The sequence below is a fragment of the Takifugu rubripes genome, chromosome 3 (assembly GCF_901000725.2).
Source record: "Takifugu rubripes chromosome 3, fTakRub1.2, whole genome shotgun sequence".
Classification (NCBI taxonomy): domain Eukaryota; kingdom Metazoa; phylum Chordata; class Actinopteri; order Tetraodontiformes; family Tetraodontidae; genus Takifugu; species Takifugu rubripes.
The window spans coordinates 4,327,243-4,344,707 of NC_042287.1; the positions used below are offsets into that span (position 1 = coordinate 4,327,243).

Here is a 17,465-nt window from a genome sequence, read left to right on the forward strand (position 1 = left end):
AAAAAAGTGCTGTGCAGCAATTGCTTCAGTGCCAATGGTGCAGTGGTACGCGGCAGTGCTGCGACCAGAGGAAATGCAGCCTGGTGACTTTGCATGCTATTTGGATGCTGAGGTGTCTTCTTAGGTTACATTTGTTTCACTAGAAGGGGACTTTTTTCAGCATGTAGGCCATCGCCCTTATCATCCTTAGCTATTATTCCAGCTATAATTCTAAATTATTCAAAAGTCCAAAACAAATAGGAAATTGTATTTTTAAAACCAATTATTTCTAATGAGGATATCAGCTTCAAAGCCACACAAATGATAAAGGTGTAACCCAACAAAGTGTCTCCTCTGGAGTGAGCTCCCATTTCTCTTCTTTTTGCCAGTATTTTTATTTGCAAAAGAATGGCAGAAGTTTTGAACACTGGAATCCTGATTGTGTAGAAATATTTATGGGTGGAAGAAGAGACAAACAGGGGTTGGAGCTTTAATGGTTTCTGTTTTGCATGAGAGATGAGCCAATCGGACGCAGACATGACTATGTTAGTTCAAAATGGGATTGATAAGGACTTTTGATTGTATTGTGACTGACAATAACATTCCATTCAGAGTAGCTGTTCATGTGTAAAATATGGGAATTTATTTAGGTTGCAAGGCCATTATGTGTCTAACCCTCCGGATTTAATTGGATTGTTCTGGGCTGTAAAGACCAATTTCGGTACTGAAAAAGAAAAAAATAAGTAATTTATATTGTTTTAAGTGTATTTTTGCTTGTGTGTGTGATCTTATTTCACAGTCACTGTGTTGTCGTGTTTTTGAAATATAAATATCAGCATTTTTGCTGCACTTCTGTGATACAGCAACATTTTTGCATCTCTGGTCAGCTGGCACTTGCGAAGAGGATGGACATGTTACTGATGGAAGGGTAGACATGTTGAAGGGTCAGGGTGTGGACAGGGCAGCATGGACCACACCATTGGATTCTAAATAGACTGCAATCCTCTAGTAAAACAGTATGTTTCAACCTTGTTTTGCAGTGCTTTTTGTTACTATATGTAGGTTTACAGTTATAGTTGAGGGAAGATTACAACTGCAGCTTCAGTTTTCCCACTGTTCCACAGCCTGTTGGAATACTTAATAAGTATTGTGTAATGCTGCTGCTCCTGTACAACCTACACCTCAGAGCATGACTGGTCTCGACACGACAGTGGAAGTAGGTTAAAACTGGGTCACTCTCACCTCCACTACTGAGAACTACTGGGAACTTATCTGTGATGGAGATTGGGACTGTCTAATAGCAGCATTTGCTTGTTAGTCTTGTTAGCGCACAATGAGTTGCTCGTCTTCTTGTCACAAAACCTATAATAATTTTGAAGGATCCATGACCGTTGACCTTGTTATTGTGCAGCGGTGTTCATTATGGGATGCATGAGATGGGAGCCAAGCTCCAGATGCAGTTGAAGGACGAACTGCTGTGAGATGAATGCAGATCTCCATGTACTGAATGAAGCAAAAGTGTGGAATTCATACAAAACATTTATGTTTCAACATAATAGTTGGCCAACCAGCCAGCTAGCAAATCAGCCAACCAGCCAGCCAACCAGCCAGCCAGCCAGCCAGCCAGCCAGCCAGCCAGCCAGCCAGCCAACCAGCCAGCCAACCAGCCAGCCAACCAGCCAGCCAGCCAGGGGTGAAAACATGATCATCTTTTTAATGCATTTTGAAAGCAATCAATATACAGTCTGAGAGGTTTACTTGACGGACGTGTAATTTTTTTTGCCAATGTTCTCTATGTTAATAGAATAGAGGGCCTTTTTTGCTTTAAATCAAATTTAAACATGGACAGTTATGCTTAACACACTGTTTTGTAAAACCAGAAAAAAGAACAGCTGAGCACCCCTGAGGTGATTGATTCCTGCTGCTAACAGAGCTAACTCTAATCAGCAAACTTAAAATCATGTCACATACATAACGATGCTTGGTCACGCTGGGGCAAAGCCAATGAAAATGTTATTTAAAACCACAAGTTCTCTCTACATAAGCCTGTTATTTTGTCTCGGTGGAACAGCTGCCTGATGATTTTGTCATTTGTTAACTTTGGAGATTATTTTTGCTGGAACAATTTTGGACTCCCCATATTGACTGTGTGTCCTCTCAGCATCAAGAGTGATCCTTACTTCCTCTATAAAAAGAACATGAAAATCACCAACAAATGATATCGTTTTTCACTTCAGACCCGGGTGTCTCTTTAAATCCTCCATCAGTGCCAAGGCCTACTTGAAGAAATTTCTGCAAATATCCTCCCTAGCAACATGCAAGCCTGTTATTTTCCTCCAAAATTGAAGGGCAGTCAGAGTTACATCTTTAGAAGAGTGGAAATTTACACACTGCTGTCTCCTAAATGGGGATTCTGACAAAATGACATATGGTAACATTTACAGATTGAAATAAGTATCTTTAATTTTATCTGGCAGAGCGTGTGAATCAGATCGACCATTCGGCCTTTGCTGTTTTAAAACGATGTGAGAGTTGGATCTGGAGATTAAAAAAGATTAAAATGTCAGATTAGATATCTGATACCAGCTTTAAATCACATAACAGTGAGGTTTTTGACCATCAGCTCATCTTGAACTATTTATCTTGAATTCTTAGAAAACACATAGGAAAACTAAATCGGATAAAGTTAGTGTTGTATGTGTGCCGGATGACCGGCACCATCTGAGACATGCAAAATCATTCATTTGAAGCCAGTTTATCCATCATCTTCTGATTCCCTGGGAGAGAAATTGAAACAGACACTATCGTTGGTGCTGCACGTCCAGATTCTGCTTCCAAAATCGAGATATATGGGGCAACACAGCTGTTCATGTTTGACACCTGTTGTCATTCTGCAGCAGACGGTTGCCTAAAAACAACACTGTCAAACGCACCTCACATCGTTTTGACTCTTAAAGCCGCGTTATCTCCTGGCTGCAGACTAATAACAAACCACAGAAGATCGTCTTGGAGGACATGGTGGTGAACATTGTTCGAGCCGTGATGCAGAGACGCCTTCTGGAGCCGGAGGCAAAGGCGCCGTCTGTCCGACTGGGGGCGACGTTGGACAACCGCTCTCTCCTGGGATCCCAGGCTCCAGATCCCCCCATCCCGCCACCTACTTAGCCTCACTTGTGGGATCAGCAATTCAGATCGCATGCAAATGGTGAGAGAAAGAGGGGGAGAGAGAGAGAGCAAAAGTGAGGGAAGCGAGGGTGCAGCAGCTTTATTGGAGAGAGAGATAGAGAGGGGAGGAAGAGGGAGAGGGAGAGAGAGCAAGCAAAAGTGAGGGAAGCGAGGGTGCAGCAGCTTTATTGGAGAGAGAGATAGAGAGGGGAGGAAGAGGGAGAGGGAGAGAGAGCAAGCAAAAGTGAGGGAAGCGAGGGTGCAGCAGTTTCCTTAGAGAGAGAGATAGAGAGGGGAGGAAGAGGGAGAGAGAGAGAGAGCAAAAGTGAGGGAAGCGAGGGTGCAGCAGCTTTCTTGGTGGGGGAGAGAGAGAGAGAGAGAGAGAGAGCGATCCCAAGCCCTTCCTCCACCACCTCCTCCTCCTCTCTTCCTCCTGGTCTCCCAGCCGGCGGCGGCAGAAAGGGATTTTTAACCCGGGCTGCAGATGCGGGGCACTGGACTGGACAGCACAGGAGACACTGGTGATCGGCAGCGAAGAATCCGATAGCAGGCTGGTTGCAAATAGAAAGTTTGGACTTTTCTTTTCGGACCAACTAGAATTTGAGAAAGTTAACTTTTTTGCGGCATCCGTGCGGTGGTCATGAGTTCCAGGGGCGCACTCCGGGCCGGCCGGACAGCGCTACTCTTCGCGGGGCTGCTCGTGGCTCTGTGGCAGCGCTGCGCCGCAAGTTGCCCGGAGAAGAACCTGGAGGACAGGGAAGAGGAGGCCAACGTAGTTCTGACCGGCACCGTGGATGAAATCATTAACATGGACCCGGTGCACAACACCTATTCTTGCAAGGTAAGCGGCCCCTTCTGTCGAGCCGCCGAGGCGCGGCAGCGCTCTGCAGGAATTCCACCTGCTTCCAGCGGAGCTCCGGGAAAAGTCGCTTTTTGCGCATGCATTACATGGCGCGGAGCAGTTGGAAGGAGTGCGTTCAAATCCTCATCTGGGGCGTCAACAGATTGCGTGAAAAACATCAACCAAACTCCTTCATTCGTACGCGTTTCGGGCAATGTCTTAGAAATAGACACAAAACGACTACACCAAGGGGACCCTGAGGGATCACGCAATCGCGTTGCAGTGGGACCCTGGCCCCCGAGTTCTGCTCCAATTTCGAACTCCTACTTGTTTCCCTTTATGCGTTGTTTGCTGACAAAATCAAAAGACTTTAGTTTCTGTACAGTCCTGACACAACCTCAAACAACCAAACCAAAATGTCATTAAATTGCTGTGTAGTGCGTTCAACAATACCACTCAATGATCTTTCCACTGCCCTACATCACCTGGGTGTCATATCAGTAACGATTTCAGTTCACCAGGACACACATGTTGTGGAGAAAACGGTGCGTGTTTCCATAAATAAGCCCGTGTCCAGTCAGGATTGTCTTCTGCACCCACTATAGAAATGTGTCAGAATAACCAGAATGCACTTTGGCCTTCCCCTCTGTGTCCACTTGTGTCATCTCTCCCGGGGAAGTGCAGTAGATTAGAGCCGAGGGGCTCATCTTCTGGAAACACGATCCGCCAACTAGTGCTGAAATGTGACAAGGCAGATAAACACGGACTGAAGTAGAGTAGCTTTCCAGTGACGGTGCAGAAATGAATTTCCCATGATGCTCTGTCTCTGACAGCATGCAGTGTTTTAAGAGATATCCGGATGATATGTCTGCTAAAAATGGTCACTGTTCCTAATGGCTTCAATGAAATGCTAAAAGGTGTGTTTTTTTCCCGGTCCCCGACTAAAGGTTAGGGTGTGGCGCTACTTGAAAGGGAAGTCCAGCGTCGACCGTGAAATTCTCCTGGATGGCGGCAACAAGGTGATGATAGGCGGCTTTGGCAACCCCCAAATCTGCGACAACCAGGTGGCCACGGGCGACACGCGCATATTCTTTCTCAACCCTTCTTCGCTGTCCATGGGCCCGGAACACAAAAATGAACTCAAGCTCAACTCCAGCCTGATGAGGATTACCCTGCGTAACCTGGAGGATGTGGAGCACTGCGTGGAAGGTAAGAGGCCTACAGCCCTTTTGGAAATGACAAGCTATTACCATTTTGTAACGATGCATCATTGTTTAATCCTGGATTATTTTGTGCTGCTTATCTTCCTGTGTGACATTCTGTAAACACGCTTCATGCTGTGGTTAATCACAGTAAGTCATTTAAAGCAGCCGGGATTGACGTCGCCTAGCCTTGGGCTTTGTTATTATTTCCCAGAACTGAAAACAAAAGTATACCTGAGCCATTTTAGGAGCTTTGTTGCCATGGCGAAGTCCTTTTCCAAGAGTAGCCTTGAGCTGTGTGATAACGCCTTCTGAACATGAGTTGAGGGGTCAGGGGATGATTCTTAGGCTGTTCCAGCCTGCAGTTGGGCCACTTTATTAAGTCAAAGGTGAAACCGCTTAACGTGTACACGCGCACAACGGCGGCGCTTTGCAGGGCAAATTGTCGCTGTTCCCACACTGTTTTACCTCAAAGGTTCCCACCATTTTAACTTTCATGTCAGGGATCGACCGAATGGGCTCCAGCAACGGATACAGCAAAATTTCCTATAAAAGTTGCGTATTTTTACGTCTCCGAGTCGTTTGTCAGGATCTGAAGAAACTGCACAGGCGTGACAAACAGCTCTCAGCATCTGGCGTGACCACGACACCGTGCGGCCGGAGAAGAGTGAACTTGCTGCTGTCTGATTTCTAAATGCCGCTTGACAAAGTTGGCATCTCTGTGGAATTTTAGTCAAACATTTAAAGGTTTCAGGCATCAGTGCGCAGATCACAGAGTAGAAGCCTATCTTGGGCAATCATAGTTGTGGGGTATTTATTCCGGGTACTTTCCTCTGAGCGCTACAGGGTGGCAGGATGTTCCAGTGGACAGAGCTTGTTTGCAGTGTTAAGTTGCATTTGGCACACACATAAAACTTCTTCTGTTTATCTGTCCAGGCACGAAACACTGCACTGCTAACCTTTTTATTCAACCCCCCTTTTTTTCCCCTTTCGGTATCCTTTTGTGGCGAGCGGAGTTTCTTGGCACTGACAGATGGTCCAGAATGCGGCCTTTTTGTTTTGGGGTTTTGAATTTAAAGCGGGTTTATGCTGTAGAAGCTGATTTTTTTCATATCTCATTTAATTTTAACTGATGGTGGTAAGGAAATTGTTCTTTTTTTATAGCCTGTCAAGAAGATTTTTCAAGTCAGGCGCTGGAGTTAATTTCGATTATAAGCTAACTGTCAATTTTGCTCAGGCTGAATATGTAAATTATAAATGTGGACCTAATGATTAACTGGCAGGCCTCTGTCTGGAAGAGAATGAACTGTGGATTATTGCAGCGCATGGTTTCAATTATGAGTTTAGAGCAATCCCATCCATTCTGCTCAGCCGCCTCCCTCAGAGACTGACGATGTCAGCGCCGTGGGACAAGACTCTACCTGTCACAGCACTTGTTTCACCCTCCTCTGCTTTCTCTTCATTCTTGACATTTTCGATAGTTAGGGTAGGCTCAGGAATGCCTGGCAGAGGTTGGAAGGAAGGCTTCCGAGGTGGAAGAAAAAAGGCTTTGTGTAAGCTCGTCACTAAAAGAAGCTGTAGAAAGACGCAAGAAAGTAAGATTGAGTGATGCCGTATGAATTGAAAATGGCGGGATTGTCTTTTGTGCGTGTACAGGCGCGAAGCACAAGGCATGTTTTGCTTGGTGCGGTCTACTTTTGTCAAGTTTGGAACAGTACCCGTGAAGATTGATGCCTTCAGGCGCTGTTTTTTTCCATACTATTTATATTCCTGTGCTTTTCGCATCGGGTGGTGGCACTTGAGCCTTTCATCTGGCAGCCCTGCCGAGTCACGTGTTTACAAGAGCTTAATAAACACCTGGAGTGGGGATCAGATCTTAAAATTCCGTATTTACTACTCAATGTATAAAGATCTGTCTGCCTGAATTAATATTCCACTTCACAACCTGGCGTGACAAGGATGTGACATTTTTCAAGGAGTGTTACCCGCAAGTGTTGACATTTAGCAGAAGCTAAATGCAAATTAAAAAATCGCAAATATTTAGAGACGGTTGCACCGTTCAGTCACTTGAACATACTCCTGGCTCTTCTGAGGGAAAGATGAAGAGCTGTAAATGTGCGGGTCCGAGTTTTAAAACTCAGCGATGGCAGGAAATTGTAGCAGAATGCCAGTTTGTTCTCTGCAACCAACTATTACATCAGTAACACCTTTAAAAAGTAAAAAGGGAAGGTGGACGGAGGGAGTTTTTTCAGGACTTTTTCATCACATCCGGAAATGATGAAGACTCGATCTTGTGCACAATCTTGACTTTGCACTTGCAAATAAAGTTAAATCACTTAAATCAAATTGAATGCCGCTATTGCCTTGTTGTTACTCAGTAGCATTGTGCGATATCAGCTTAATATGCAGTACGTTGTGTCGTTCAGTTGTGTGACGACGATGATGATGATTTGCTGCCGATTTTCCTTTTCCGTTCTTGGTAATAAAAGCCTTTTTTCATTTCAAGATCAATGCATCTTAACATCATCAACCAACAGCTTGGGCACATGCAGAGCGGCATCTTGGACTGCGACCCCGCTGTGCTGATCATCGCTCTTGTGATTAACATGGACTCGCTGTCTGAATTCACACTGCACACAGCCGCTGACCGCATTGACTGTACGGGATTGAAGCAATTTAGCCAAACAGCGTAGAGTGTAATCGGAGTGAATTGAAAATGTTACCCTGATTGTTCACTGATTGCACTTTAACTGATGAAGTGGGCGGTGTTGGAGTTTTGGAAACGTCCTGATGGAGAAGTGTTGAGCACTCGGGGAGATGTTATCTGTCTTGCCTTGTTTTTAGCCGCCTTTGTTTCAGCTTCTTATGACTCGATGTCAGAGTCTTTCCGTCAAGGCCCCTGCAAAGGAAAGAAGGAAAAATGCTGTTTCTTCCTTCTTGTCACCATGTCCTCCCGCCCTGGCCCCTGCTTTTTTTTCTTTTCTTTTTCTTTAAGGTTGTGGAGATGAGGCAGTCAGAAGTCAGTTAACACTCACGCAACAGCGGCGGCAAAGATCTATGGGCCTTGGTGCTGCATCTATTTTAAAAGCTTTTGCAGGCCTTGCAATCAAACGTGCCTGTGGGATGTTAATGAGAAGTGTTTTACTCCCCAACATACCGCGGGCTCTTTATGATCCGCGTGTACGGCAGACCAGAGGCTCACTGGTAATGGGGTTAACCAGGCTTGCTGAGAACATGATGGGGGTCCCGATTTGCTGGCAGGTGGTCTTGCTTAATGACGGGTGAGCAGCGGAGTCCTGTGGAATGCTCCTCGGAGTGGGTGGGATGTGGGATATCTGTGCGAGCGCACCCCGCCCGCTCCTCCTGTGCTCCTTCTGGTGAAAGGGCCTGTAGGCCTCATAGAAAACGCTTTTCTTTCCTGTTTGCCAAAGGAGGAGGCAGGGAATTGACTGGAATTCTGGACCTGCTCAAGCAACGCCCTCACCTTTTGATATGTGAGCAGATAATTGTGGAATGATGTGGCGAAACAGGAAGAACCTGAGCTTTTTTTGGGGTCTTTTTGGCCCTGGCATCTCATTGTCACACCTCACTTAGTGATTATAATAATGAAAAGCTGCAAAAGTTGTTGCCGTCGTGACACTTTTGGAAGGTTGTTCAACTACCAAGACATGGCATCGACGATGACGCACACAAATTCAAAATCTAGTATCTAACATAGTTGTACTCTCCAAATGCAGGCGTAACCATTGGAAAGTGACATTACCAAAAGTGTGCCTTGAGTCCTGGCTCTGCTGAGTAGCAAAGGGTTCATTTACAGCTAGAGTTAATCAGTGACTCAAATCCCTGAAAGTATGCCGAGTACACAGACTCAGTGACACTAATCTTTGGTGTCCAGTGTCCACCTTGAAACTGAGCTGTTTTCATGTTCTCCGCTGCAGTGAGGACATGCTTGATGCAGCCGCACTGAAACATTTATTGGAATCTTCTGGGTTTTGCTGCTATTAAGCCGGCATGTTGCTGGAATCTTCAACTGGTGGACCGTAGTTTTGCAGAGGAGTGCCATGTCGCATAATAGTAATTTGCTAATTATGGTCACATATGAGCTTAATAATGACATCTTTTGTTTGGCAGTGGCACTCTTTATGTCTGACCTGATAGAATTTTCTGTTTTAAAACAGAGAAATCCTGCCGCATGTTTCCTGCCCTGTAATTTAAATGTCAGACTCAAGTACAAGTGCGTTCATCTTAGCATGAAATTTCAGAGAAAGGTCGGAGCATTACTGCTGCGTAATACGCCATAATGACCTACCGTATGTTCGACTGTCAGGTAGGCGAAAACCTCTGGCTCGTGCGTATTTCCGGAGGGAGGACGGATGGAATTCATTTTGAGGTGGCTCTCTGTGAGAAAGCTCTGCAGCCTCACCCAGGTGACTGAAATAAAGCACCAGGGTCTTTTGGCCATCCATGTCTACACAAGCAGCCTATTGTCATCAAGGGCTCATGGGAAGTCAAGAAGACTGACTTTAGGGGATTTTCTCTCAGGGTCCTTGAATGGATTAGCCCCTAGTCTAAAAGTGAGAGTTAATTTGGCTGCTGTAGAGTCTTTCTCCTAAGGTGTAGCCTTGGTAAGCCCGTGGACCCTGTATGGCTTATTTGAGGGCATTAATGCAGTGAGGTGAACACAACTTGGCAAGAGAAAAACTTGATTGAAGGCTTTGATGGAGTAAGCAACAAAGGCTCGAGCCAGGAAACAAGTCAAACGGGCCTGGTTGCCAGCTAACCCACGGTCTCCAGAGTTATGGCACATTTTGTGATTTTAATTAAAAAATGCAGGAGCGGAGAGCCCGCTTGGCACGGCAATAAAGGACCCTGAAATGAAAAAGCCATGAAAGATGGAAGAAAGCAAAGGAGGAACAGACCACTTAACTGCTGTCTGTCTGTCTTGGCCCGAGTCCCAGCTTGAAAGGGGAGTGTATCACTCTTACGGATAAGCATCAGAGATGCTATTGATTGTACGCTGAGACACCTACATGCCATGACATGCTACCGAGACATTAGCACGTTCGCAGCATGTGTACCAGCATTTTCTAAAGCCCACGTGCACAAAGGTATTCTGTTAAGAAAAGGAGTCATGTCTAATCCTGTTGTGATTTATTCGTTTTTAATGTTTCTAATGCACTGACAGGTGAATTTTAATATTCATTTTCCTCATGAAGCACCTGTCAAATATTTCTCTATAGCCCTGAAACAATTCTTACTACATAATAGCAAATGGACATCTGTAGGAGACTGTAGGAGAAGTCCTACAGTTGGTTGTTGTCGTACTTGCTTTTATGCTTTTCCCAGTTTGGGAAAGTGCAACTGACCTCACGCACGGTAAACATCCCTCCCATGTCGCAGATCTGGGTTCCCGCTGGGAAATTGGATCCCTGACAAAAATGATTATGTTCCATAATGTGTTTTCCAAATTCTGAAGCAGGGCAGCTGCTGTGGCAAGTGCTGCTATTTAGTGTCAATGTGCCAGATGCATCAGGTTTAGCGAAAAGGGTTTTTTTTTTTTGGGTGGGAGACCAGTGGGGTAGCGGCAGCCCCAGTGTGATTTGGATTTAAAGCAGCCCAGCTGTCACTCCAGAGTGCCTCCAAACAATTAAAAGAATATGAAATGTTCTTGTTTAAGGTATGTTAATCGTTTGATGGAGCCGTTTTGCTGGATGAGTTTTCCTCCTTGTAACTGTTTGATTATCTATAGCTCTTTTACTCAAGCGCTTGGTGATTTTATCAGTTTTTTTGAGATTCGCAAATCCACGGTCGATATAATCAGGAATTAAGATGGATTTATGGCTTTGACAAAGAGTCCCGCACAAATGCTTCCACGCATAGTGAGCATTAACATGCTGGCGTGTTTGTATCAACCCACACATCTTTGTGCACTCAGTGAAATAAAAATAAATACATTTAAAAAAAAAATCTGTGCTTTATTTTATTTCATTTATTTAACCCTGATAAATATTGAGATTGATAACCTCATTTTCAAGGGAGTCAAACGGGACTTTATCATACAAATATTCATATTTACACATGTATTTGATCATTTCCACTCATATTTAATGATGAATAAGAATTGTGTAGCAGGAAATACATCATAAAAACCAGACCGGTCACAGATGTTGTTCATCTCCTATACTTTTTTGTACACAGAGAGGTGCACACGGTCCTGGCCCCACGGTCATGTGTGAATATCAAGCAACTTGAAAAGGTTTTTCTCTAGTTTAGTAACAACAGCCTTGAAAACACTCAGAAGTTGGGCTGATTTATCCTCACCACACCCAAAAAGTGCTGCTGTTCCTGATTTCTGCTTTGTGTCTAATCTGATTCTCATTTCTAAGTGCCCCTGCGTCGGTTTACCGTTTCATACAGGAAGTGCTGACAACTTGGTTCCCATTTTCATAAACAAACCATGGGACATACAGGATTTTGCTGTTCTTTTTTTGTCCATCAGACAACATCCTTGTCTCCTTTACATCCTTTCCCTCTCCTGCAGGGGATGCGACTCTCTCCTGGGGGCTTTTCCTTCGTGTCCCCTTCTACATAAATGTCTACTTTTATTCTTATTTCAGGTGTCATCTTTAATGTTCTTATATTGGCACAGTGACCTGTGCATGTGTCGGCCTGTCATTGTGTTTGTGCAAGCGTCCCAAGGGTCCTGCATACTTTGCTTTCCCTGCCTTGGAAGCACCTTTGTGGCAGGCAGGGTTGATAAATGACAGTTCACCGAGCTAGTTTGAGTTTTATGTTTCCACTGTTAACCTTTCGCACAGATTACATTTTTCTCCTACTTGCGTTGCCCTCACCTAGCCATTCCCACACTCGTCATCTTCCGCCTCCCGGTGTTCCCGTCCCTCAGCGGTTTATCCTCTAATTAGAATGGAATTCTTCGGCCCGTAAAGCTGTCACAGTCTCAACAACCAGGTGCACTTTGTGTTGAACTGACTCCAGCCTCTGACCTATGCTGTCTGTATGACTCTCAGTTTCTGTAAGAAGCAACACAAGTCAGTCATAATTCTTATATATATCTATATCTATATATATTTTTTTATCTATATAAAGAGAAGCTTATTTTCACCAGTGTGTCATTTCCTCTGTGTCATCATGCATGAGAAGCAGAGGGCATTAATACTAGAAAACTACCTCAGCTGTATAAGACTACATAAAAAGAAAGTGTGAAAAATATGTAGATTAAAAACCTGGGATTGTCCACATCAGAGAAACATGGACCGTGTGGATAAATTACAGTTGCTGTGAAAGTCTGTTAAACAGGGTGATCTGTTTCATAATTGGGCGTCTAATCAGGTTGTCATGCATTTTTTATTTGAGCTAATTGGCTATTAATGAATACTAATTACGGCCTGTCTTGTCATTAATTTAACTGGCTTCTATTAATTTTCAGCAACACGCCCCAGTTGTTGGAAGCGGTGTTTTCTTCTGTTATGGAATTTGTGATATGTGTCTTCTGGCAAACCCCAAAGATAAACTTTCCGAAAGAGATGAAACCTCTTAGGAATTTTCTCTCTCTCTCTTTTCCTCCTCTCTCTTGCTGTCCCTCTGTCCTCATGTTTTGCCCTTCAGGCTGACAGATTTGTCAGGCTAAAGGGAAGCACTCAGACTGCCCTTGTTGTTTTAGCCAACAATGGCAAGGACGTGATGGCTTTCAGAGACAAACAGAGATATCTAGCAGAGGATGTCTCACTGACGTGTGCATGTGTCAGCAGACGCACGCACACACACATGCATGTTCAGCTGTTATTATTGTCAACGATGAGCGTCTTTAGTGTGAATTAAAATCCCTGCTTGATATGCATGGAGCTGTTGGGGCAGGGAGAACAGACGATCGGGGGCGGGGGGGGGGGGCGGTGTAGGGGTCCCGCATAGTTTGTTTAGAACAGAAAAATGGTTGAGTTAATGAAAGCAAACATCAATGACAGTACCAAAGGAGCACGCTCGATAACCTTTGGATATAAAACACGCACTTCCATTTTTGACAATCATTTCCAAAGGGATAATTATCATTATTGTTTATTTTTCCACTTCCTCTGCTGGAAATCCTGACACAAACTGTGGGAAACAGACTCGTGGCGGGTGCCTTGAAGCAGCTCTCGGCATTTTCCGGTGGCAGCAACATGGCACCCCAAAGAGGCCAGGCCTGAGGGATCCATCTTCCATCGAAGACTGGGAGCCTTTGCCATCTCTCTACGGGGGCCTCCTTCTTGTCTATCTAAAGCCCCTCTAACGGCTCCTGTAAACACACCAAGGCCTAATTATCCTACCACATTCTCACCTGTTAGACGTGCTACACAATCCTCTTGTGTTCACTTTAGTGGTGGCATAAACATTTCTGGCATCCATCTTTCAGAGAAATGGTTTTCTCGTGCACTGTGGGGGCAGAGAAGTGCTTAAATCATGCATATAAGTGGGCTCTTAGAGAAATACTGTATATCAGCGCTGAGATGGATGACGAGTGAATGCGGCGGGTTTGAGTTTGAACTGCCTATGCTAGTTTTTCTAAGAGGCCGTGCGCCCTGTTAGGACAGGCTGGAAGAAAAATACACAAATCACTTCCGTTGTAGACTGTGCTGTGCAACTGTGTTTGCGCTGCAGTTGTTTTTCTTTTATGACTGAGAAACATCAAGCTCTCACACCCAGTGAAATACAGTTTTGAAGAATCACCGCGGAAGCCTTTTGATCGATAAATGGTGTCATGCTACTGACTAACCCACAAATATGGCTCCAACAGAGTAAGAACAGGAAACCTGACTTTTCATACAACTTTTTAAACACTTTGAAATCAGATAAAATCAAAAAAAAGTTTCCCATATTTACCAATGTATCCTATGTTAAATGTGCAAGTTCACTTTCACTGCAGTTTAACACCTAGAGGTCATCGGTGCGACTTTACTCACGTAGGACAGGGCGGGGTTAGGCATGTGACTCCAGTGTAATCAGTAAATAAGAAAACGTGGAATGCAACAGGTTGGTAACTCAAAGCAAATATTTGCCCGACAGATGTCTGGAAGATCTGAAGGTGCTCCAGAGTTGGGCCAAATGCACCTTTGATAAGGCCAGGACCTTAGCCACTTGATGTATTTGTGCTACAGGAAGCTTGGAAAAAGCTTCAATTTTTTCATGTATAATATTGTGAGAGGCTGATATATTGTTTTATTTGGGTTTGGTAACTCGGTCAATTCGAATAATGTTATCCTTAGTCTTGTTATACAGCCTGTTGCTTATCTGCATGTGTGTGATCAAGATCAGCTCTCGCAAAGTTTTTCTGCTTCACTTTTCTCGGCTCTTTTTTAACCGCTGACTTGGCCTCAACTTCGAGTTCCGAGCGGGTGCAGGACCATCCAATCACGAGTCAGTGTGAGATCTCGGACAGATGGGTTTGAAGGATTTCTCATATTCTCTCTGCGAGGAAATCAATCATTCCTCCCTCTCTTTCAAAGATATTATACAGCACTGATTTCTGCCCCTTTTTGCATTGTAATCTCCCGATGACTCTCTGAGACTTAGAAGTTTCTGGCTGGGAAATTGTAATGTGTATATTTATGTTTCTACCATTTGGCAAAGCCACAGGCCTCCTTTTTGTTTTCAAAGTATGTCTGTTGCCAGATCTGTCTCACTGTCCTTTTTTCCCCCCTCCGGTCCGCCAGCACATGAGTCACTCTCAAACCGGCTTTATTTCTTCATCTTTATCTTCCTCTCTGTCTCTCCGTATCGCTCCTGCTTGTCCCGTTCTTGTCTATGCAGATTGAACTTGCTTCTTCCGATGCCGGCAGAATGTTGATCAGCTCCAATTTACATCTAAACAATGGACGGAGTCGAGAGCCGATTCACCTCTTATTTTCTCCTCTCATTCACCCTCCTTGAACCCTTGATTCCTCACTCTCATCCTCTCTTTCCGGCTCCGCTTTTCATCCAGTTGCCCCCGTTCCGTTGCTGTATTGTGCTTTTAGGATGCTGGGTGCCTTCGGTAACGAGTAAAATACAGGGAGCCCCCCGAACAGTAAACTTAAGTGAGTGTTTCTGGACGTCTATAGTGGGCCCGAAGGCAGAGCCTTCCTGATAATGAACTCCACACACTCAACTTAAACACTCAGACCCCCTCACATCCATTTGTTTGGGCCTCAAACAAGCATTTGTTCTCCTATGGGGCCAGTCACCTGTCATTTTTAAAAGCCGACACACATCAATTAACACGAGCTTCAATCGGCATTGATTTTGGTGTCACTGACTGCCAGTCAAATTCTAACCCTCTTGGATTTAAAAGCAGTATTACAGGAAGCAGATTATAAAGCGTGGCACATTTGCCCAAGTATTGCAAATGAGAACTGACTTGGCATGCTAATTGCTGTTTAGACTAATTTTGTCAAATTGAATGTGAGAGGACAGCGAGGTAGAAGGGCCTCTTAGGGCGCTGCAGAAGCATCTGGTTTCCAAGTACCCGTGGTTAAATATACTGTAAATGACAAATTGCACAAGCTGCTTGTGCATTTGGGATGGGCGTCTGCAGGGAGTTCACATGAGGGTTAATATTATGTTTCCTTTATAGCCAACTAGAGCTGAACACGTTTCCACAGCCGCGGCTGGCGTTATGTCGTGTATGACTCAGTGTTTCTCAGATTTACCCGTTGATGCAAAAGTCAGATGGGTGGTTTTACATGAAAAGAAAATCCAGCCAGCATTTGGTGATCAATAAACAATTAGCATTCACAGGATTTCTATCTATATCTGACACAGATAACGACTGTCTCTGCTGCAGAGGGGAACTGATTGCCACTTTGATTAACACTTTGCAGTTTGTCTAGCCCTGCACCACATTTAGTGACAAAATCTCTGATGGTTTCAGTGTTGCAGGTGCATAGGGTGCATAGGGTGCATAGGTTTGTGTATGTCTATAGGATTTTTATTCCTCTGTTCTATTCTCTCTTTCAGTTCCTAAAGTTATTAGTTTGTTATTGTGGGTTTTTGTCCTTTTTAGGGCTTGTTTGGCAGTTGTTTATATGTCTTCTTGATGTCTTGATGTGAGTGCTTGTTAGTTTGTGGGTTTCCCAGCAGTCACATCCAACATTCATTTAGAAAATAAATTCTTAATATTTTCACTCTACAGGATGGGCTCAACGAAACCATCCTGGCAAAGCAAAACGGACACAAAAAGGCATTCGGATGCCAGTGCTGCTTGCCTCAATGCTGGGCAGGACAAGGGGAAACAAACAAGGTCAGGTTGTGGGTCTGCGTGCGGAGTTTGCAGGTGGATTTGCTCAGTTCAGCGGAAATATCACTTGTTTGGATGCACCAAAATGGGATCCAAAAGGCCATTCAGTTGATTTGTTGAGCATAAAGAATTTCCTTTCCTGTAATTTCATGTTATCTGTACAAATAAATATAATTTATGTGGGTGGCCGTCATCTTTTTTTTTTTAACAAAAGAAACTCTTGAGACCGAGCAAAACCTTTTTCATTTCCTTCCTGTCTATCGATGGTCGGCTGAATTAACCCTGCTGATTGCCTCGTAAACCAGATGTACCAGAGCAAAGCGAGTCCATTTGTGGGAGTACTTCCTTAATTATATCGACGTGTGCTGTTAGAAAAGCATTATAGAATACACACAAACCATAAAATGTTCTCCCTCGGGCTGCACCAAACCTTCTCTTTCATGGTCCGGCTCGACAAAAGAGTAGCTTTCTGTTGGGGGCCAGGAGGCATCCTTTGTTATGGACTTCTCCCGTTTTTGAACGTACTCTCCCGACCACCTGCCTTCCGCCTGAACTCTAAAGTTGAGCCCAACTACCATCTTCAAACAAGTGGTACAGTGAACACTCTTGCCCCATTTTCTGTCTTTTACTGTTGGAGGAACTGCAACAAAACAAAAAGCAGAGTGGGTTTGAAAAGAAAAAGGAAAGAATTCTCCTGCCCCCAGTCACACACCACCTCAAAGCAGCTACCTCAAGTTCACAAGGAACATGGAACGGAGAAGAAAGGATTAAGGAGAGGGGCCGGGGTGGTAGCGCTGGAGAATCAAAGTATTGTTGTGACTCGCTCATCAAAGTAAAGGGGTTATCATGGGTGCAAACGGCTGAGCTCGGTTTGTATTGTTCACCCTCATATATGCGCAAATTCCTTACGTTTGTGCTTAGCAGTCGTTATTGGTCCTCAGAGGGGTTTTTTTTTTCCTGGGAAAATCAGGAAAACCCACACTCACTCAAGCACACTTCATCCCGACCA

General features: G+C 44.4%; 1 protein-coding gene across 9 annotated transcripts in view; it reads left to right on the forward strand.

Annotated features, from left to right (window-relative positions):
* The first annotated feature begins 3,495 nt into the window (after window positions 1–3,495).
* The window catches only part of agrn (agrin), a 198,479-nt gene continuing 184,509 nt past the window's right edge, over window positions 3,496–17,465 (forward strand). For 6 of the 9 annotated variants that reach the window (XM_029834079.1, XM_029834080.1, XM_029834077.1 and 3 more), the window contains exons 1-2: window positions 3,497–3,985; window positions 4,933–5,194. In XM_029834079.1, coding sequence (XP_029689939.1) covers window positions 3,785–3,985; window positions 4,933–5,194 — 463 coding nt within the window. In that variant the 5' untranslated portion in view covers window positions 3,497–3,784. Of the gene's footprint in view, window positions 3,986–4,932; window positions 5,195–17,465 lie in introns of all 9 variants that reach the window. The other 3 variants (XM_029834076.1, XM_029834085.1, XM_029834086.1) reach the window with 2 other exon arrangements.